Here is a 24,034-nt window from a genome sequence, read left to right as displayed (position 1 = left end):
CCGGAGTCCGTATGGAAAAATAAGAGTTTGGATTTGGACTCCTCGATATTTAATTAAGTTTACATTTGAATATATAGAGAGTGAAATTTACAAATCCCCTATAAGTTACCATTCCCAAGTATTTTAGCTGTTTCCTTGACCCCACCTCTTTGAACATCTGCATAGCTATCTATCATCATCTTGTATTCAGAACTGAAACGAGTGACAAATTAGTTATGAACAGGAATGTAAATATCCTAAAATGACAATTAGCAAGTACATGATATGAGTAGAAAGATACAAAAAATGCTCATAATTAACAACCAATATTATACATGAGTTGAACACGGAAAAAATAGCAACTTTAAAATCTGAATCAACATAATAATAAATGGGTTCAACTATAAAACTCTTGTATGACTCCGCAATCAAGAACCAGTCTCAATATTTTGTACAAATCGTCAATGATTTGGAGTGACCTAATACAATCTCAATATACCTATCCCTACCACTTGATATCATCAAAAAATAATAAGGTAATGATTTGCATTGTCATATATGATACGATTTTGATCAGTATGTATCAATCTGACTAATAACAAAAAATCATGGAACATGGTAATCTTCCCCTAATCATGACAATCAAACTTACTATTTACAACGTTGATCGTTGCAATGTTAGAAAAAACATTGCTCAGAGTTACTACAGAAAGACATAAGTGAAGTTCCCAAATTGAAAGTTCTCCCTAGCAAACATGTTGAGAATATACAAACTTCCTTAAATGCAAGTGCATTAGGTATCATCCACACAACATATTCCTATATACAACATTATAATCAGAACATGGAACTGATGACAAACACACATATGGAAGTGTAATAACAAAATAATGATAACAGCCTAATCAATTAACATGCTTCAGAATAGAGCAATGCAATTTTCACCCTGAAAAATTTCAAGAAAACCCACTAGAAGCAGGTAGCATAAGAGGGAAGTTTGTTTCCTGTCCAATTTTCTTTAAGCTCCACAGGTGCGATAAATCTCAGCTCGCATTAGATCAATTGGTGTATGTTCAAGTGTATAACGTTCCGGACTAAGATAAGCACCAGTCTTCTCTAGAAGAGCCAGGCCTTCTTCCCTACTGTACCGAGAAGAATATAACTTCAGATACTCGATGTCCTGCACCATAAAAGCCAAGTTAAGAACAAGACCTTTTGAGTATAAAAATATACATTTTACAAGTGCAAGGAATGCACTATCTGCTTCAAAGCATGTGATCTCTAAACCAATTTAAGGGACATTCTTCTTAGTTCTTACAAGTGGGAGCTTGCATATAGATTGTGCAACCTAACAGAAATACCAGAGAAAACTTGGGAATAACAAATCTGCTTAGCTGTACACCGAGCATTTTGAAATATCCAAGGGCAAAATAGAAATCATATAATACATTTATTACAACATAATAGCACAACCCTAGTCACCCACAAGAAATATTGTAGTTTTACCTTGCTGACATACCACTTAGAGAGCAGTTAACAAAGATTTGGAGAAGTTTACTTCTAAGGGGTTACTCCTTTATATGAGTGAATAAGGGGAATATGCTGACCCCATTGTAAAGAAGATTGTAACCAATTAACCATGTTAAAAGCTACAGGATGGATGGAAACTTAGACCACCATCCCCCTAACAAACCAACGAGAATGACTCTGAGAATTTGACCTAATACAATCTCAAGTGGTTTTTATTGGGTGGGTTTTAGTGTGCGGGGGATGGTGGGACAAAGAATTTACCTGCATGCCACTGAGAATTCGTTCTAGCCGGATTGATGCGATTGGTTCGTGTGACGGCGAGAAAACCTCACCAGGATAAAACAGAACTCCATCTCCAGGAGGAAGGCCACGTCGAAATTTTATCTGCCATGAGAATTTGCAGTCTAAGTTGGTTAAAACATGATATAAAGTTGGTAAAAAATTCTTCATTATCAGTATCACTGTTTAGATCATACTTTTAATATGTGTAGTAAACAGGAGCGATTAATGTTTAGATTTTATACGAGTGTAGTACTTTTTATACAGCTCTTACATCAGCGGCAAAGAGGATTATGGAACCCATTGATATTGTTGAAACAAAGCCTAAGGCCAAGATCATTGTGAAGCCTATGGCCAAGATCATTATGAAGCAAGCCAGATGTCATCATGATTTTAGGGTTTTTTACACCGACAAATTAGAAGTGGGAATAAGTGCTCCAAAGGAGGAAAAATAACAAGCCAGTTGTCTTTTAACAGTCAAATTGGCTTTCCATCACATCAAGAAAAAAGGAATATGAAATTGTGAAGGCTAATCATTAAAAAGAACTCTTTTGCAGACAAAAGGAGAAGAATTTTCGGACAAGTGATTGTCGCAAAAGTGGGCTTCTCTAAAATTAACAATCTTTCAAGTGGGCTAATCACTAAAAAGAACTCCTTGCTTCCCTGGTTTTTTAAATCTCAAATGACAGATTGGTCGATCGTAGACCGTTGTGTACCACAATTAAACAAACAAGATTAACAACATTACTGAGAGAAAAAAGTCCGAATAAGAGTAGACATAGAAATGCTAAAGACAAGAATAAAAGTCAAAAACAACTGACACATACAAAAGTATAAATGAAGATGAAATTCTGTACAAAAAGATTAGAGAGCAAATATAACAAAACCATCGTCCAGGAAAATGGTAAAATAGTATATGGAGACAGATTCTGTTAATGTAGGTACCTCAGCACTGGCGACAAGTGACTTCTCATAACAGTTGGCACCCCAATAAAGAAAGCCTGTTCCACCTTCTTTCCAAACTCTCCACATCACTGCACGGTGTTGTGTTCCACGCATCCCAAGATGCCAGTTTGGTTGAGGATCTGAAGGTCCCATGCACACATATGTCCACCATTCCTATAGCAAAATTAATTGAAATCACATAATATGTGAAATAAGGGTACAGAATCAACCATTTATAACTCAAACCCTTGTGCAATTATGAACAAGCACTAAACAAATCATAGAACTTAAATTTCTAGAGAATAATACACTGCCTAAATTAAGCTTTGATTCAAAACTAACAAACCAACGAGAATGACTCTGGAAACTTAGACCACCATGCTAATGTTAAAAAAATAGACCTCAGATGTCAATATGCTGGGAAACTGATTAGATTATAAACCGCTCCACGATACAAGAATCAGAAATTATTCATGCAAATGAAACATACAAACAAGTTGCTCATGCATCAAAATACCAAAGTACTAAGCATGACAATCTCAGTCAAAATATGCAAAAGATAATCTACATCTATTTGATCGAAGAAGCAAGACTTACTTTAACATTTCAAACTTCGACTGAAGATTGTTGTGTGTGTAATACAGAGTATCCATCAGTATAATATCTAATTAAATGTGCCTCTGGACATGGATTGTAAGACATAACCTCTGTGGTTAAGAGTGTTATTTGCCACCTGAGGCAAGGAAAATCACCTCTGCTCATACATGAGAAGGGGAGGAATAAACTTTTCACTCTTTAAATATTTAAATACAAGTCAACACCAAACAGTCTATTCAGTAGCAATGCACATAAGCTGTGCACTAGGCCAAACCAAGACAAGAACATGAATCCACAAAGGATAGCAAGAAAATAAACAGTTCAATTAGGATGCATATTTCTAGGCATGAGAAATATATTCAAATCCAAGATGAGACAGAAATGGAACTAGCAAAAAAGAATAATGCTAACTAGCAACTCAACAAGCTATTTTCAGCCACAATGTATCGTCATCGAAGTACAATGAACTTACAGGTGCTTCATGTAGTTGTTTTAAGAGTCCTGAAATCCTTAATTGTAATACATAAAAATTAAAAATTATTCCCCACAGACCACAATTGCATGTTCTTCTAATCTCAATATATAAGCTATACAGAAAAGGAGTAATATAAGAAAAGAAGTATCAAAACTGTGAAAGACAAACCTAGATACTTGATGGGAACTCCTCAGACACTATGCATCATTTAAAAAGCTTTTGATTAGGTTCCAGCCAATTTCAGCATTATATGGTTTTAACTCAGTAATCATTAAGTTCAAAGTCTGGTGTGTATATTTATTAAAAGATTGTCACTATTCAATAGACCTGCCCAGCCTCCCTAAGGCATATATCAATGTTTGACGTACCATCCGAAATGGTACAAAACACATAGTACGTACGACCAGGTATCATCCAGTACATGGATAACCCATTTCAGATGGTACGCTGGAAAAAGATCAGGTATCGGCCAGTACAGGTGATGTATCAACCAATACGATCAAAACTCGTATCGACCGATATGGGTCAATACCAATCGGAATTTGACCGATAGTGTGACCATTGGGGCTTTAAATCCCCTCCTTGCCCCATCCTTCACTCACTCTCTCATTCTCACTCTCTTTCTCAATCTTTCTCACACTCTCACCTATGATTGAAGTTCCTAATCGGCAATTAGTGGTTATCAATCCATTGATTTGGATAAAAGCAGGGTTCTCAATTTCGATGTGTACCGGGAGGTACGCACCGGTCCGAGAGGATACCGGTACGCGGACCATCCTCTACCGTGCAATACCATTGTTTTGACCGGTACCACCCCAGATTTCGACCGTTACCAAAGCATATCGATCGATATGACCTAATGTGGTAGGTGAAGGTATTTTTAAGGTTTTAGGGTGTACCATCAGTACGACCTAGCGTACCGACGATATATACCGATACGTACCGTACCAAGCACGGCTCGGTACGTCGATACAGACCGGTATCTGCTCGGTACTTCGATACAGACCAGTATTCAAAACCCTAGATAAAAGAGGGATTGGAACTCAAGATCTAGTGGAATTTCTCTCCAATTTAAATGTATTTAGCTTATTTCTATGTTTTATTTGTCATTTCATATAATTAGAGGCGTATTAATGCATATTTACAAAGATTAAACATGATTAAAGCCATTCTCTTCCATTAGTCTCAATTATAGGTCTATTGTCTTACATTTAGGCCCAAATGGATGATATTTAAGGTTAAGCACAGCCTTATCATATTTATGCCTCATATACACTCTATTCTTAGTTAAATACAATAAAAGTATCATTAAATTAGAATACAAAACATAAAAAGGATATTTTGTGAATTTCTAACCATTTTCCAACCTTTTTTCTGAAAACCAATACATACCAGCATACTGACATACAGTAGACTGGTACCCACGGATATGTACTGGTCCGCTAATGGACCGATACCACTAGTCAGCATGGTATGGCACTCCTTGGCATATAGCGTCTTTAGCACACTATTCTATAGACATGCCAGCCTCCCCAAGTGCAACTAGCAAGTACACTTCGCAACTTCAATTCTTTCTTTTCTCTTCTGCTCACTTTCTGCTAGATCCAACTTTCCATAATTCTAACAATTCACCAACAGTGGCCACCATGTCTCCAACATCAATCATTCCACAATTCAAGGTTCAATATTTACTTGACAAACAAAAATCACAAATTACACCAACAGGTTCTTGGAACGACAACCGAGGTTCATAAGATGGGAATCAACTTAACAATCAGTGGCATTGGAATAGGATTGAGGATCAATCATGGGATCTCAGAATTAGGTTCAGAATTGGCCATGGGACCTGGCTTTGAGGAGAATGATGAGATCAGACCAGTGGGCTGTAGATTGGCCAAGATAAATTAAAATCATATTTTCATTGGCCATATGAGTTAGCGCAACTACCTTGTATGTTTCCAGACCATTGTCCTGTTCTTTTTCCCTTTTCTTCTTTTCCTTTTTTTTCCTTTGTTTATTTATCTTCTTTTCTCTCTTTCATTTCCTCCTGTTTTGTGCCAGTTCCAACCAGTGCACAAGTTCCAAAGTCAACATTAGATGCTAGCTGCTCCCATCTAACCTTCACATGGTAGCACAAAGTTTGACCTCTAATATTTACCAGAAAAGAGCCTCAATCTGCAGAAACTATTCCTACATGAATGCCTGTGCAATGCTTTCATTAACCGGAATGTGGAGGATCCAAAAAATGAGTCTGAAAGATCAGAAATTTACTTTTTCCTCTTTTTATTGGGAGAGAGAATTTAAGTATAGGTACAAGATAACTTCTCCAAAATTTTAACAGTCCCTTGGTCAAATTGCATCAGACATCATCTTACTCTGATATAGATAGAATTTTTAACTAAATCAATGCCTGCTTTATCAAGCATACGGCATAGCATTGAGGTAATCTCCTGCAGGGTTGTCCTACTGCACATGTTACCGTGCTAGGACATGCGATTTAATCAACAATGCCTAGCATAGTGACAACAAATGAGAATTTTCCCTCAAGGAAGGTTGTTTCATGATGTACTATGCCAGATGGTATACGTTGGTCTAAGCAAAGACCAGGACGTGACCACCAGTTTCATGCCCTATACTACAAACCTCCATAAACAGTCAACATATCTTACAAAAGCAAGGTTCGTAATTTTGTACCGTACAGGAGTATCGAGTTCAACTCGATACGGTATGGTACAAGTATACCAAGCGATATGTTTTGATGTACCGCTCGATATATATATATATATATATATATATATATATATAATAAAAAAGTTAAAAAATAAAAAAGGGGCAACGTCGTTGAGGCGATATCGTGTCGTTTCTTCTCCACTTCTCCCCACATGGGGAGAAGAAAACCTCGAAGCCTCGGCAACGTCGCCGAGGTTTCTTCGCGGGAAGTTTCTTCTCCCCACGAAGCCTCGGCAACGTCGCCGAGGTTTCTTCTCCCCATATCGAGGCTTCTTCTTCCCGTGCGGATTAGGAGAAGTCGCCAACGACGCCGAGGTCTCCCCACGAAGCCTCGGCAATGTCGCTGAGGTTTCTTCTCCCCACACCAAGGCTTCTTCTCCCCACGCACATTAGGAGAAGTCGCCGACAACGCCGAGACCACGTCGTCTCAGACAAGGAGGAGGCGACATCTCATTTACGACATCCGACGAGAGAGGCGACCACGGATCAAGATCATCGAGGAAGAGCGACGCCAGATCTCCAGGTGTTAGGACCATTTTTCTGAGCTTTTGAATAATGTTTATTGAGTATGTTTAGTTCAGTTGTTTATTGAGTCTGTTTAGTTCAGTTAAAGTCGGGTAGAGATTTATTTAATATTTAATTATTATTAAGAGTCCAAGTCCTGGTGGACTCTAGGTGGAACTCTATAAATAGTGATGTAACCCATTCTTTCAATCAATCAATCAATCAATTAATGAAATATTATTAAGTCTTTTGACAAACCCTAGGAGGCTGATCCCCTCGAAGCGATCAAGGAGGCCGATCCCCTCGAAGCAATCATTCCCTTTTCTCTTCTTTCTTTTACGATAAAGACCTTAGGGTCTTATCATTTGGTATCAGAGCAGCGATCATCTTCAAAAACAAAAAACAAAAAAAAGAGCGAGAAGAAGAAGAAGCCGCAGCCACCCCTGCTTCCCCTGCTTTCCAGCCAGCCCACCCGTTGTCGCTGCTCTCCAGCGATCACTGCCGCCGCTGCTTCCCGACCGACGGACCACCACTGTCGCCGCTGCTGCCCAGCCAGCAGCCACCATCGCCGTCGCTGCCCCCCCCCCCCCCCCGACAACCTTCTCCTCCTCGCTTCCCCATCTCGCTCGAGCAAGAAGGCCGCGGCCACTGTTTCCCAACCAGCGGACTACCCCTCATAACCGCCCGTTAGCGACGCTGCCCTAGCCGCACCACCGCTACCAGCCACAGCCGGTCGTGATCATTCAGCATCGCCAGCGGCTTCCCCTACGGTGCGGCAGAAACAGAGTATCCTCTGCTGCTGTAGCCGTCGGTCTCCCCTGTTGCTGCGAGCGCCAGTTGCCTCCACCACCGCCGCTGCTTCCGGCCACTTCAATGCAACCACCCTCCTTCGTTGCCGAGCCACCACCGCTGCCACCCACCATGCGACGACCGCCGCTCGCCTCCCAACCGCCGGGCCCCCTTGCTCTACATCCGCAGTGACAGAAACAGGGCAACTCACCAGTTGCCCTTGTTCCTAACCGTGACACCGCCGACTCCTTCTCCACAACCGCCGCTGCTTCCCGGCCACTCGACCCCCATCGCCGCCCCTGCTTCCCGGCAATCCGCACCCCTGTTTCAGCCTGCCGCAGCCCTGCTTCCCTTCTTCCCCACTGCCACTGCAAGGCAACTCCTTCTCCACCGCCATTGCTGCTTCCCGACTGCTCGATCACCGTCGGGCCCCCCCTTGGGTCGCAGCAGCAGCCGCCGGTTGCCGCAGCCCCTCGTTGCAATGGTTGCAGAAACAGAGCTTCCTCTATTGCCGCAGTCCCCCGTCGATCCTTGCCACGACCCTCGCTGCCTCCTTCTCCACTGCCGCCGCTACGCTCCGGCCAACGACCACCGCTGCCGTAGTCGCCCTCCAACAGCACACGCAACAACCGCAGCAAGTTCTTGCGTGGCCTTGCCTCAACCCCGACAATGCACACACCGACTCCCTTTTCCCAACCTCGATCGCTTCAACGCCGCTCTCCCTTACCACTGCTCTCGGCCAGCGGACCAACCCCCTCGTCGTATCTACCATCGGCGATGCTGGACCCAACCACGCCACCATCGCTGCCTTCTCTTGGGTCGCAGCCGCAGTCGCTCGACCATCCCTCCTCGCGGTGATCAAAACAAGGCAACCACAATCGCTACAGGCACCGTCGTGTCCTCAACTGCACGCGATCCCTCGGCATCACCAGCGCCTCCTTCCGTAGTGCGATAGAGACAGAGCAACGCTACCTTCCATCCGCGCCTTCGCAACCACTATAGCAGCGAGCCCTTAGCAGCGTTGCCCCCAGCCGCACCACTATCGCTGCCTCCCAGCCCTCAGCAGCAGCGATCCCTCCACGCAACGACCACAGCAAGCATCGCTGCCTCCCACGCAGCGAACGCAGCTACATCCCCGCATCCTCGTAGCAACCCTTCATTCCCACAGTGCTGCCACCGATTGCGTCACAACAGCAGCACCGTGTAGGGCAATGATTGATGCCCTAGTCCCGACACTAGAAATCGGAGTTGAGATTACAGATTTGCAGTCTTACGCAATGACCACCGATAACTCAATGAAAACACAAATGGAAGCATTGGAAATCAGAATTGAGAACCGGTTGCAAGAAACACTTAATGATTTCAAAAAGAGCCTACTGGAGAGTCTCAACAAATTTCAACAAAATGGGGACTCAAGTTCTATGTTGCACAGATCTGGAAATACAAGCGCCAAAATTTGTCAAACTTCTATAGTGTTAGAATATCAGAATAAATTTGAACGATTGTCAAATCAAGCCAGAGATTTGTCTAAACGACAACTGGTGAGTACATTTATTAAAGGGCTTAATCTAGATATCCGGTATGAAATTAAAGCTCGTCAACCTCGCAATATGATCGCTACGATATCATTTGCACGTTTACATGAGGAAAAAATCAATAGGGAAAATCATGGAAACAGAAGTGACAACAACCAGATGATCAGCAAGCCACCTGCCCCATCTATTTCCAACCAAAGCCATGACATCCGAAGACTAACCCAAGAAGAACTCAAGGAAAGATCAGCAAAGGATTTGTACTATGATGAAAAGTGGAGTATAGAGCACCAATGTAAACAAGGGGAACTTTTGATGATTGAGCCAATTGGATGATTGAGCCACTTGGATGATTGAGCCAATTTGATGATTGAGCCAATTGGAGAGGAACCAGAAGCAGAAGAGTTGGACTCCGATCATGAAGGTGTGGAAACTGATAAAGATATTGAAGCCATAACACATACAGTGCATGCATTGGCTGGCTACGCTAACCCACAAACTATGAAAATCGGAGGAACTTTGAAGCATCAGCCTGTCACTGTTTTGATTCGTACGGGTAACACTAATAATTTTATGGACAGGAAAGTTGTAGCCCGATTAGCTTACCACATTAAAGACTATGATAGATTCGAAGTAAAGATCGCTGATGGACGGATTTTAACTTGTGATAGCAAATGTTCAAAGATAAAATTGATTATACAGGGCCAAGAGTTTCTTGCAACGATTACTACACTGAAAGACCGGCTTGTTGCTTACACTATCAAAAAGTGGAGACCATACTTACTTGATCAACGGATTATGATGCGTTGCAGATAGCCTATGATTGAAGTGCTAAAAGATAAGCTCCCCGAGTTTGATGCTGCTCAGCCTTGAGGACAAGGCTGATTTGAAGAGGGAGGAATTGTTAGGATCCTTGTTCTGAGCTTTTGAATAATGTTTATTGAGTTTGTTTAGTTCAGTTGTTTATTGAGTTTGTTTAGTTCAGTTAGAGTCAGATAGAGGTTTATTTAATATTTAATTATTATTAAGAGTCCAAGTCCTGGTAGACTCTAGGTGGAACTCTATAAATAGTGATGTAACCCTTTCTTTCAATCAATCAATCAATGAAATATTATTAAGTCTTTTGACAAACCCTAGGAGGTCGATCCCCTCGAAGTGATCAAGGAGGTCGATCCGTTCGAAGCGATCATTCCTTTTTCTCTTCTTTCTTTTACGATAAGACCTTACGGTCTTATCACATTCTCATTCCCTTTTCTCTTGTTTCTTTTATGATAAGACCTAAGGGTCTTATCACCAGGTTCTCCCTTTTCTTCTCCCTTTTCTTCCTTCTCCCTCGGCTAATACCGCCCGTTAGCAGGCGGCGACGGTCGAAATCAACCGTCACCGACTGATTTCGGGTGGTAACGGGGCTGAAACAACCTCAATTGACGGTATCGAATGGTATCATTCGAAATTAAAAACTATGTATAAAAGTTCATGTCCTTGACTTCAATATTAGAAACCCGTGGCTCTATCCATAAAGCCTCGTAATACTTCCAATATATCTGACCAGCATGTCTTGGCCTTTGCAACCTATCCCACACATTACCGTGAAAAATTGGTAAGGCTTGGAACATTGGAAGGAATCAAAAAGGGAAAGACATAGGATTTCATCATCATGGCCCACAAAAAACTAGTGATCCGTGAATGGCTTGAAGAAAAAGAAAAGGCGCATGAAAAGAAGACAGACCAATGTTATCATTGGACACTCGACGCTCATCTAGGCCCCAGGCAATGGAGGCCCGTGCGCTTGTGATGCAACCCAAGCAAGCGTTCACGTGCTTGGGCTGGCCACTAGTTAGCCCAAGCACTCACCTAAGGCAGCTCAGGTGTATTGAGCCCAGTCCGGTCAGCTAGACCAAACCTAAATCAGATCTAATGAACCAAATCTGAGTTTGCCTAAAAGCCCGATTGATTTGACTAAGCCCAATCGATTCAACTCAATCAACTAAAATCGCTTAACCAACCCCCCCCTTCTCGCCCCAAAACAGACATTTGTCTCCCTCTCTCCCTGTGCACGATATATTTCCAAGCCCTATTGCTGCCGCTTCTTCCCCATCGTCGTTGCTCCCCTCTTAGTCTTTCCTCAGCTCAAGCCTTCCTCCACTGGTCTCCCCTCCTCAGCCTAATTGATTCGACTCGATCAATTAAACACCCCCCCCCCCCCCAAACCACCCAAAACTCAACCCCGGGGAAAAAAAAAAACATATGTGTATCTCCCTCTCTCCCTGTGCACGATATGTTATTAAGCCCTAACCCGTTGGCTGCCACTTCTTCTCCATCTCCTCAGCTCAAGCTTTCCTCCACCTATGACCAAGTTAAGGAACACGTAAGATGTGTTTTTAATAGTAGCAAAAATAAATAAGATGAGAGAAAAAAAGAAAAGCATAAATAGGAAAAAGCAGAAAAGGAGAGAAGGGGGGAGAAGATGAGAAGAAAATATAATTAAAAAGTAAAAGAAAAGAAAAAATAGAGGAAAATAAATATTTTCATAAAAATAAAGATAATAAATTTTATTAATGACAGTTCTAAAATACTAAAATATATTTGAAGTATAATATATACATGGGTATATTATACAACAACCTAAGAGAACCACATCCTGAGGCAGCGAATCGACTATAAATCATGCCACATACCCATACTCATCACATACCTTACCAAACCATGATCCAGTGTCTGCCGTACCGAAGCGTACCGACCGTACCAGGCGGTACGTACCGGTCCGCCAGGTACTCGGTACGCAGACAGTCCTATACCGCTACAGTATCGGTACACCAAGGTGTACCGCTCGGTACGCCCTGGTGTACCGTCCAGTACACCGGTACCGTACCGTACCGAGCCCGGGTCGAAACTCCGGTACGGTACAGTATGACGGACCTTGCCATGATCCAAGTGACCATAGGATGTGCTATCATTAAAAATCCATGATTGCCTATTTATAGAAAAACTAGTCATTTTGCGAGTATTTTGCTCAAAAAGAGAATGTACAAGTACTTGTGGAAGTAATATCATTTGATTAACTACAAACCTCCACAAGCAACTATTTTAAATAAATTTTCACTAGATCAGCCAAGTGCCAACTATTAATTGAATCCAACCTCATGGAGCAAATAGTGCTAAGGTATGAAGATTCAATTACCTCCACAATGAAGTCATGGGAAATCAACAAATATTAACGCCAAACAAAAAGTCTGACTATGCTCAAGGAAAAGGCAAACAGATCTTTTGGACAGCTAGCTCAGATATGAAGATTCAATTACCTCTCCATTCTCTGGCTGTAGTTCAGCAGTAATATCATTCACTAAGTCCTCCCGATTACCAAGAACCCACTCACTGCAAGAGAAGAAATAAAAACAGAAGAGTATGCTTAAGATAAGGCATAACAATTTGCAGTAACTGTGGATTATACAATGAGTAATTGACTTATGTAAAATAATCAAGGATGAATCATTCACATTTCAATACAAATCAAGTTGCTGAGAATAAACAAAAACCACTCTTATAACAGCTTCATTCATGTACCCATCTCTGAGAAAGTCCAAGTGACTCGAGCATAACAATTTAATCACTGTGATTGAACAAACAGTTGAACCAAACTTTAGTTTATTTGCTCTACTTAAAAGATTGAGCATATGTAGTTATCTAATGACTAGAAAAATCTCAAAACCAACTTGGTTCCAGATCCATTATGGTAGTCAATTAAGCAGTTCACAGTCACAGATAAGTAAAATTAACTTAAAGCTTGTTGCTTGCAAGATCATTGCAGAACTTTAGATCTACAAAAATGTAGCCTAAAGCCATGTGGAACTAGCCTAGATCTACAAGGATCAATGTGACACCATCATGAATTTAGCCTAGACCTGCAAAATCTAGTGCAAATATATCTGCATAGGTGAAGCCTAGATATATCAAAATCTAGCCTAGATCCATGAAAATCTTCCGTAAATCCATCTTAATAGCGTTGCTCCTCACATCTCTAGTCTAGATCTATAAGGTTCGGAGCTTGATCATGGATCTAGCCCCAAATTCATAAAGGAAAACCTAGGGTTCATGAAATAACCATCTCACAACAGAAACCTAAAGCTAAACTTCTTGCAACAAACTAGAGAGTGATTAGTATATAAGAAAAGTTTTGAATTTCCTTTGAAAAAAACCCAGTTCAAATCGCAAGAATAAGGCTTCAATTTGTGAGATAGAGCTTCCTTCAAGAAATTTTAAGTTTGGGTGAGCATTTCTGTGAGTTTGGGTGACGATTTGAGTAAAATTTGAGTGGGATGAGAGAGGGAGTGAAGAGAGATTCAGGAGGGTAGGAAACAAGGGGAAAGTGCATCCAAAGGTCCAAGCAGACCCTTAATGGGTCTCTGTTGGATCCAGTGAACTGGCTCGTAGACTGGCTCCAATGGTTGAAAGCCATGCAGTAACCATGATTCTTGACCTAAACTGGATGGTAGGGGTTGTTTTGAACGCCCCAGACAAGTTTGTCCGATCCATGTGCCAATTACTGGCTGGATTAGTAAAATACCAGTCAGTACATACTGGTCCGGTTGGTATTTCAAACACTATTAGTTGGTTTAAGTTTTTCCCCTGAAAGTTGTACACAAGAATTCAATAGTCCTACAAGTACTGTAGAGCTTTGTAGTTTTAGCAAAAACAAAATAGTAAGTAAATAATAAGCACAAAGAACTATACAAATTCAATCTAGTAGTCACTTAACAACACTTTGCCATTCAAAATCCCTATCATGGCTGAGAAGTTTTAAAATAATAAAGTAAACATAAAATGGAGATGCCACTGTGCAACGACCTGAAAATAGCTGACAAAGCAAGACTATGCATTGATGTAGATAACAGATGAAAGAGAAGTAAAATGAAAATGAGTTGTTCATTTTTCTGACAAATATATTTATCAATGTATAAACTTCATTTAGTTTTTCTGCTATATAATTATATCAAATAACAGATATAACATCAGCTGTGGCTGGAAAAAAGATTGGTACTCCAAGAAGCTATGACAATCGGAAAAAGGAGTGGCATGTACCTTGTACAAAATATTTGAGTATGAGGGCGCAAGTATTTTGGAACTTTAACAAAAGCCTCAAAAGTACTTGATCCATGTGCATCACTAGGTCCTGTGTAAGAAATCATCACATGAATGAAACTGGATCACCATACAAATGCAAATTATGATTAACATAGCTTGAAAAGGTTGTACCAACACTTAAGACTGATAATCACTCAAATGAACCATGCTCTAAAAAAAAAACATCTGCCAAGTTAACTAGAATTTGGATGTGTTTCATAAGAATAAGAAAAAGACAAATGAAAAACTTTTCATAAATTCCAACGGGAGAAAATTTCATCACCAACTATAGGAGTTGGAGAAAACAAATCAAACAAAATGAACATTTACATTATTACTGATTCCAAAAAAAATATATGAATAACATTAATAGATGATACAATTTAGCCAAAAAAGCATCAAATGGTTAATCAGTTTACATAGATATCATCTAGCAGGAATGAATGATGGCAGCATCGGTGACTCTCAACTTATTAAATCTAGATTCTACTATAAAAGCTAGAAGTAGATACTTTACAATTAACGTGAAAAAAGAAAAGGTAAGATGCTCCTTCATAAACCATATGAACCAGATGGGTTAGCGGAACCAACCAGATTTTCAATATAAACCACTTTTTAAATATAAACTAGCTTTTTAATTTATGTAAAAGATAATAATATTCTTAAATTTTTTAAATCAATTAAAACCAAAATCAAGAGTGTTTCAGAAATATCAACATCAAAGATTAAAAAAAGAAATCGTTGCAATTTTTCCCCATCACCTTGCCCACTTCTCTCTTTGCCATGCCTATTTATCATAGAAGAGTTTGTCAAGGAGAAAGAGGAGGAATTGAGAAGAAAGTAGGGGAAGAAGAAGAGCAAAGGAAAAGGAAAAAATGAAGAGAGAAGAAAAGGAAAAGGGAAAAAAAAAGAACATAGGAGCAGAGAGAGAAATAAGGAGAAAAAAGAAGATAAAAGAAAGAAAAGAAACAAACCAAGAAGCAAATCAAGCAAAAGGGGAGCAAGAAGAGAATTGAAGGAAAATGAGATAGGAGAAAAGAGAGAAGGAAGGAAGAGAAGAAAGAAGAAAAAGAAACAAGAAGAAGAGAAAAAGAAAGGAACAAAGAAAAAATTAATGATGAATTATTTCAAGATATATTTTATTAAATACGTTGTCCAACCAAACGATTCACTGGTTCAGTGACCCAATGCACCTAAGGGCTGAGTCAAAGACCAGTTTGAATCTGATACCTATGCTTAAAAATCTGGCAACTGAATTTATCAGGACCATCTTAATAGGCAAAGATATCCTATGGCCGATACCAAAATGAGATGTACAATTGTAAATTTTTGTCCAGACAATTGATCAATAATAAGGCAAAAAGGCAAGAGAGTAGGAGAACTGCTCTCCATAAACATAATCTAGTCTATGCTCTGGAAACCTAGAAAGGCTCCTTTAATTTGTTCTGAAGACAACCCATACGCATGGTGTGATAAATCTTGGGCAGACACATATGGATTATTCTAATATGGGCTTTATGAATTACGCAATTGCTCAATCAGCATTGCGGTCAAAGGGAGGATTAGGAACCAATTTGAAAGAGCATATTTTTACCAGAAAACTAAACACTAAATAAAATATACTTTTCAAAAGAATAAGTTACAAACTTTACCGATAATATTAATTATGATTTGTTGAATTGACAAGTACTTTAACTGAATTATCAATAACATCTCTATGCATTACTCTGCTGTAACAAGAAGCTACAAATTATTAAATAAAGACTTACCACAGTAATAAGTGGTCAAAATGCGTGCATCAGGTGCATAAGTTCGTATGTCACTCGACATGCTACGAATCAATTCATACTGATCCAAATTCAGAGGCTGAAAATTGTAAAAGAAAATTTAAATCATTATAAACGAATAGCTAATGGCATAGCTTGACTAAGTCACTCAGATATATGTAATGCAACTTCAATGGAGAAAATCAGCTGATAATAAGATGACAAGAGTGCTCAAAAGAGACTCGTTACTAGTCAAACAAGAAGACGAGCAAAATGACACCATTTAACAATAACAGGATCATGGCTTATATTTTATTCACATCAAGAATTATATGATAAAGAAAATTTACTGAACTAATAGAACACTGTAAAACATAATGGTACCTCATCCCATAGGTAAAAGTAAGCTTTTCGCCAATGAGGCTTTGACTTTAAGATTTCAACATCCTTACGCAAAGAATCTCTTGCCTCATTGCTACTGTTACATTATTAAAACAATGACAATTTGTTAAAACAAAAAGGACAGAATATTAGTTCTACAAAGTACACATACAGATAAGCTTCTGGCATACCATGAAAGAATGGGAGCATAAGGTACAGCATATGCAGCTAATCTTGGATCTGAATAATATTCTTCAGATCTTGGATGATCAGCTAAAGAAATATAAGAAAAAACTCAGTGGTGATGCAATATCAAAACGCATTCTTTATTTAATTGTTTCTAGATCTTGACAATGAAGTGCCATATATTTGAAAAACATATAACAATACAACAGAGATGGCATACCAGGCCAAGGACAAGTGTAAGCTAAAATTCTCATGCTGTCACCCCATCTGCAGAAGTATGGACTTATCCTGTACTGAAGAAGCCATTTGAAGTGACGATCTAACGCATCATACCATCCCTCACTCCCATGTTCCAGAGCAAAGCGGTCCTCGATCACAGTTTCAGATATCTGATTTGTAGTCAAATACTCTAAAATAATATTCCATTTATCGTCAAACACACAGCTTACATTATTTAATTACAAAAACCATTCTGATTCTGGAATTATGTCATGAAAAAGATTCACCGTCCAGATATTTAATAGTCAACCATTGTAAATTTAAATAACAAAACAAATACGAACATTTGGACAAAACTCTATCAGCAAGCCTTCAAGATCAGCCACATTAGACATTCCTAGCAATTTTTCTACCAAAGCTTCTTTAGTCTTCCTCTCCCTCTTACAGCATCTCTCTCTCATTGAAAACTAATTGTATCTGGATAAACTTTACTAGACATATTCAAACCATATAAACAATTTGATCCACTCACCATCTCCCTTTGATATCAAAATAATTTCTTATCCTATATTCCTTTGTCAAAACATATACACAAATGGGATAATATCAGGTAATACAATAGAAAAAATATAAAAACTAAAAATATATAAAACAAGCAAAATTATTTGTATTTTGTTTGCCTTGATTAAAGTAAAAATATCCATATTTAAATTAAAAAAATAATTTGCACTCATAAACGTGGATAAAGTAGCTAATAAGATGACACGATATAGGAATTAGAAAATGCATTGCAAACATACATCAATACTAGTGCAGTACAGAGTTCTAGGGTGAATCGAGCAAATTAGTGTATCTACAGTACAATAAACATTTCCACCAAGACTGCTTGTTTCAATTCAATGTTACACAATAAAGAAAGGATAAGCAAACAAAAATATTTAAAAAAATCACATGCATAACTAGGTGGAAATGAACTAATTACAACAGTAAGGTTGCTTCTTGGCAACCTTGGTGGAAATTTAAGATCGTGTACATTGACCCCCTTCCCACATCCCACATTGGTGGAAGTCATCCTTTTTATTAATGAGCTATCAAATGAAAATATCATACGCAACACTTACAAACAAGAAAAACTAGTATTCCAAGGATACACCAAATACAGCTGGAAGAGAAGGTGTTAATGGAAGAGTAAAATCCCAAACTGTGACATTAAATTTCATATTGATTGAAATGTTTGTGAATGCATCTTCATCCATCATGTCACATGATCCATTATCTTTGTAGAACTCCTGGAATACCGGCCATAGAAGAAGTCTCTTCAAAGATGATGTAGCTGATTTCAATCTTTCTGCCTATTGTAACAAAGATATCATAAAAAATTACAAAATGATATCCATATTCAGTATTGCGGAAATAATTTTAATATCAGAAACCTACTACTTCCTCCAGTGGTTTTCCACCAACAGGTTCAACCATTTCAAGGCAGCTTTTAAGTTCCCTATATAGATTGTACTTCTCAGCTTTAGATAGCACCTGTGCTGACATTCTGCAATTGAGAAGAAAAAGTGGTATAATAATTCTTTAAAAAGTCTGATGACAACTGAGACAACATATTATTAATTGCTGCAAATGAAAGAAATAGTTGTTTGTCATTCAAAAGCCACGTCACCAAATAATTTCACTAAATAGCATAAACATGAATTGTATAGGGTATGTTCTAACTCTGCATTTGCCTTCAAAGCAGTGATAAGAATCTGCCCTTCATAATGACCAGGTGGTTGTCCAGCAGGAACATCAACTGAGACCCAGATGGATGTTGTTTCTCTGAAACAAAGAATGACTATATTATGATGGAAAGGAATCACTGGAAGAAATACATTTCACCTGGGTCATGATAGTAGAAAACCAGATCAGGTTATTTATATGAAACAATACCCAGGAAGTAGGTTTATTTGAGCGATTGGTAGATCAAGAGGTACAAGAGCATCAGGCACACCTAGGATGGGCACCACATGCCGCATGGTCAAGGATTGGCCAAATACCAACCTGCAAACAATTGTATCAGCAGTGTTGTAAAAATAAGCTCAAAAGAAGACCAAAGACTTGAGATATAGAGAATGCAACAAAAATACGAGTAAAGCCTAACCTATCACCAGAAGCAGAGCAGAGATCAGTGCACTGAATCTGCACAGTGCCTGCGAGCCCTGAACTGGCCCATGAAAGTTTGGGGCGTAAAGCAATCTGAACACTTTCTCTTTCATTTCTTGCCGCCAAAAGAGAAACCTTTTATCCAAAAACACACAGAGGATCTGCTTATAAATTTTTTGGAGGTAATAAAACAAAAAAACACCATATATGTAACACTTAAAAAAAAGGGAAAAAAAACATAACCTTGTATCAGGGGAAAAATCAGCTTGATGTTGCAAGTTAATTTTTAGTTTCAACAGCCTTACATCATATTAACTTTCATCATAATTCTACAAGGACAAAATGGAAGTAAATAAGTCTAACTCAATTTGAGTAGATTGAAGCTTTATTTTAGTTTTCTTTGATACAATCAAGTGGTTGAATTAATTACATTTGAGTCAAATATATAGCTTCATTTTATTGCTATATAAAACCACTTGAAGCTCCTTAAGTTTACCTAGAAGGATAAAAAATTCTATGGAAAAATTGGACAATTGACACTAGTAAAAGACGAATATATAAGATGCTTGTCTTTTCTCAAAAAAAGAACCTATTCCTGATCAACTAAAGGTTTATTAAATTTATTGCTGGATCAAGCATCCAATTGCTAGCAAGTGGAATCACATGACATTAGCTTTTGCCACGTACATTGCACATCAACTATATCTGAATCCTATTAAACCAAAAATTATATATAAGGAAGAACATACCATAGGATTATACAAGTGATTTCAATAGGCACTCGGGCGAGGCGAGCTCCTCGCTTCATTTCCAGGCGACGCGCTTCAAAGAGGTGTCACTTGGGCACTCGCCCGAGCCCAGGCGTCGGGCGCTTGAGACGAGCACCCACGTTAAACCAGACGACCGAACCTGCGTTTTAGGTCTGGTTCGATCTTCGGTGCTTTAGTTGGTTCAATCGAACCAACTAAAGCACCGATATCAGCCTTCCTCTCATGACTTCCCAACCCTAACCCTGCTCGTCGCTGCCACTGCTCGCTGATACCGTTGCCGCTGCCACTGTCGCCGCTCCCGCTGCTCGCTACAACCGCTGCCGCTGTCGCCGCTCCCACTGCTCGTTGCTACTGCTGCCACTGCTCACTGCTACCGCTGCCACTATCGCCGCTCTCGCTGTCAATGCCGCTGCTCGCCGCTACCGCTGTCGTTGCCACTATCACCGCTCATCACTCCCGCTGCTCGCTGCTACCGCTGCTGCTGCCACTGTCGTCGCTTGCCGCTCCCGCTCCTGCTATCGTTGCTCGCTGCTATCTCTTCTCACATCGACTCGATAGTATACTATTAACAGTATATTTACAATATACTGTTAACTATATACTAGTAACAACATTTTTTTATTTATTAGATTAATAATATATTATTTTGATTTTAATACTGCTAATTTTTATTTATTTAAAATTATTATTATTGTTTTGAATTTTGAGATTTTTTGTTAACGTGATATTGTGATTTTGTAAGATTTTTTATTTTAATATCATATTTTTATTTAAATAATTATATTATATATTTGTATATTTTAGCGCCTCGCTTTGCTCGGGCGAGCGCCTTGGGCGTTTTTGGACCTTGGTGCCTTTTGGCGCTTAGCGCTTTTTAAATCACTGGATTATACCTAAAACATCCTATATAAAGGAAAAGAATTGAGAGCTTCCTAATGGTTGGTGATACAGTTTGAAATGCAAACCAGGTCTCCCATTTCATGTATAGATGTTCCATAAAGAAATAAAGCGTTTTCAGATTGCCACAGCAATATGTTCCTCATAGTCATTTTTTCTATTCAATTAGCAGTATTCTTCTAATATGTGCTTTAGGTACAATGAAGTCTTTCCTATATGTTGCTATCTCACGATTTTGATAATGCATCAAAAGGGAAATCAAGACTTGAACAACTTTTAGTAGCATTGGACAAAGGAAGTACTGAGTAAGAGAACTTATTCATAAGAAATTATGGTGAAAGGAAATATTCACTAATCACTAATCACTAAGACAGTTCCAAATGCACATGCCTGCTGGTTTCACCTCATGCTCAAATGATTGCACCCCTTTCCCTTAAGCAATCAGGAGAAGGAACAGCCCGATGTCCATAAGAAGAATAGGCAACACCAGTTGCACCAAAACCATCCTATCACATAATGCATGCAGGTGTCATCTCATAGAATCACGGTTTATTACTTTGTCCACTTGAGGATTAAGAAAATTAGTCATAATTAGCAAAACCATAAATGATTTATAAGCAGAGTGAAGAGCAGATAAGCAAAATTAATGTGTGTTTCCCACCCCACTCACATAATTACACAAAATCGAGGCTAGTTAATGGACAATGTGGGAATGTTATACATACTTCCATTTCCAATTTCTCTGATAAGACTTGCAATTTTGAGAATGCAAGATTACATTATTGCTAATGTATGAAGATCAAAGATAAACAAGAATGAAAGTATACATACGAAAATTCACTAAAACCTACATCAAATGCACGTTTGCAGACCAAAAGAACATTCGCCATACCCTACAGCAATACCTACATGGAATCAACAGAGATCTAGCACTCTTCGCCAAAATTCAGACTGAATAATGCAGAGATTTGATATGAACACCTAAGCACACATATACGCAATAACTATCACGTTATACCTGTAACCTTCAACATAAATTTGAGAAAAATAACACTTGTTAATGAATAACTTACATGATCAAAAGGCCGAGGCATTTCTTGCTGGCCAACGTTTGCGGTGCTTGGCATGCACCACACATGCAACAACTCAGCTGATGGAATCTGTGTCGGATCAATTACATTTACACCTTTGCATAAGTTGGAACTTTCAGTACCAACATCTGCCCACCCATACCCAGTCCCTCCTCCAGCAATCCCTTCAACAGGGGGAATGATGAAATTTGCTGGATTTACTCCTAAGTATTTGAAGAAAGGAAAAAAAAAAGTTCACTCCTGATTAGAATATAGATGACTGTGTTATATTTATCAAATAAGAGAAAATTTTAGAGCAAAAAAAGAGGTCCATGGTCGACTCCGCATTCCAGAACTTGCTCTGTAGCCCTATTTTTCATCATCATTTCAATTACTATCATGTCTTGTATGAAAAGTAGTTTCCAGGTCCTTACCGAATTCCATTAGCATTGTTGCATTCATGCATCTAAGTCATTTATCTTTGATGCCAAAGTAAAACCAAGTTTAAAGATATATTACCAGCAAAAGGGAGATCAACCTATAGGCAGTTCCTTAATGGCATAATTATAAATATGGAAAAATTTTACATTAGCTGAGTGCATCAATATGTAACAAAAATGATACACGATGTCCACTAGGGTGATCACATGTGCTTTATTTGTGGAGAGAAATGCATGTAAGCAACCACATTGACATCCTCTGATTACACATGATGCAGCTAGGGTGAATAAAATACTGCAAGCTGACATCAAGATGAAATATTTTCATGGTTTTTCTCGAATACGTGTGCTTCATCTTCATTATTTAGGATGTAAATTTTGCCACAACAACTTCCGATTGAATGATGAGTTGAGACTCGTAACTGAGGAATGAGCCAAGATGTGATCACAGAAAACCCTTCATAACTTTTCAGGCAAAAAAGCCAAATGAAATTAAGAAAAATTAAGGAGACAATAATAGAAAGGGATGATCTAGCTCGAAAGAAAAAGGTTTACTTAGGAGTTCACTTTAATAAAATGATCGAGGAGACTTATGGCAAGAGAAGGCTGCTTCTGTAAGAAGCATGGACCATAATGTGCATCAGAGATGAAGAGAAATTTGTGGTTGGGAAGGACTCATGTTGCATGGAGAAAACAAAAATGTAGAAGTTTAATTGCAAAAATGCTAATGCTGGAAAAATATATACCTCTTCAGTCTAATCGGTGGGCATGGAGAAGAAAATCAACGTAATCCTAGAACATTGAAATTAGCTATCCGCCAATCAAGAAACACAATTTGGTCAACATCTGTTTCCAATCGGCATACATCGAGCAGTCCATGATGTAAAACCCAATAGTAAAGATGGGCATCACAGAAAAGGACGGGAAATTTGTGACATGGGAAGGATATATGTTGCCAAAACAAAAGATTGCGAACGTTCAATTACAAAAGCACTAGCTTGAAAAAGCTGGGCATGGTGAAGAAAGTCCACGAAACCCTAGAAAGATAAATTTAGCTAGCCAGCGATCAAGATACTCGAGTTAACTTTCCATCAGCATCCAATCGAGCAGTCCACCGAGCGAAACCCACTTATCCCAAAACCAAGACGGATATAATGTTCATGGAAACCATTCCAGAGATCCCAACAACACCCTATTTTATAAGACAAGAACCCTAACTCCCATGCAGTTCCGGCTTCGACAACGATCGACTCGAGCACCAAAATTCTACGCAGACGGTAACTCCAACAGATTACGAAGGCATCAAAAAGAGAAAGAGACGATCGATAACAACGAGTGACCATTCGAATTGATCGAAACACAGCAACACAGCATATCATCCAGAGACAAATAAGAGATTGGTATGAAACCCCGGGGTGGAAGAGGAGAGGAACCCTCGAGCGCACCGGAGCTGTCCATGTTCGGGATTCAACCGTCGATTGCTGTGAGTGGAGATGGCGCCGAGTCGGTTCACAGTTCGTAGGCCGCATCTCCGATGCTTGCTTATGTGGGACGATGTGATCGAGGTAAAATGCCCCGCGGAACACTTCTGCCCTTCGTAGTCTATCGACGACGACGTGAGTTCGAGCGTGACGTGGACATCATCTGCCATGCGGTTCCGTTTTAGTGGCGGATCC

The 24,034-nt window shown here is 39.3% G+C and overlaps 1 protein-coding gene across 3 annotated transcripts; it reads right to left on the bottom strand.

The window, feature by feature from the left end:
- Positions 1-699: 699 nt before the first annotated feature.
- LOC135626216 (uncharacterized) lies at positions 700-23,941 on the bottom strand. Of its 3 annotated transcripts, none has more exons than XM_065131372.1 (16): positions 23,804-23,941; positions 21,922-22,142; positions 19,180-19,316; positions 18,969-19,079; positions 18,756-18,857; positions 18,471-18,579; positions 18,185-18,385; positions 17,035-17,203; positions 16,820-16,901; positions 16,632-16,725; positions 16,251-16,347; positions 14,440-14,530; positions 12,663-12,735; positions 2,734-2,907; positions 1,771-1,893; positions 700-1,159 (listed from the first exon to the last, which is right to left on the bottom strand). In XM_065131372.1, the coding sequence occupies exons 1-16, from the start codon at positions 23,814-23,816 to the stop codon at positions 998-1,000; spliced, it is 1,959 nt and encodes a 652-aa protein (XP_064987444.1). In that variant the 5' UTR covers positions 23,817-23,941; the 3' UTR covers positions 700-997. The 3 variants fall into 3 exon arrangements, 2 of the variants coding, with proteins under 2 accessions (XP_064987444.1, XP_064987443.1); XM_065131371.1 differs by having other exon boundaries at positions 23,768-23,925; XR_010492295.1 differs by lacking the exons at positions 700-1,159; positions 1,771-1,893 and adding an exon at positions 3,331-3,466 and having other exon boundaries at positions 2,731-2,907; positions 23,768-23,925.
- Positions 23,942-24,034: the final 93 nt, after the last annotated feature.

This window comes from Musa acuminata, chromosome BXJ2-11 (genome assembly GCF_036884655.1).
Source record: "Musa acuminata AAA Group cultivar baxijiao chromosome BXJ2-11, Cavendish_Baxijiao_AAA, whole genome shotgun sequence".
Lineage (NCBI taxonomy): Eukaryota > Viridiplantae > Streptophyta > Magnoliopsida > Zingiberales > Musaceae > Musa > Musa acuminata.
Note: the sequence above shows the minus strand (reverse complement) of the source record. Positions and strands in the feature narration are given on the sequence as shown.

Bases quoted from the DNA above. Each gene is read 5' to 3' on its own strand.
- LOC135626216 (XM_065131371.1), bottom strand. From the start codon at position 23,816: ATGGACAGCTCCGGTGCGCTCGAGGGTTCCTCTCCTCTTCCACCCCGG. The intron at 18,858-18,968 runs GTATTGTTTCAT...TCTTTGTTTCAG, and splicing joins CAAATAAACCTACTTCCTGG to AGAAACAACATCCATCTGGG. The intron at 18,386-18,470 runs GTAGGTTTCTGA...TTGTTACAATAG, and splicing joins GAAAACCACTGGAGGAAGTA to GCAGAAAGATTGAAATCAGC.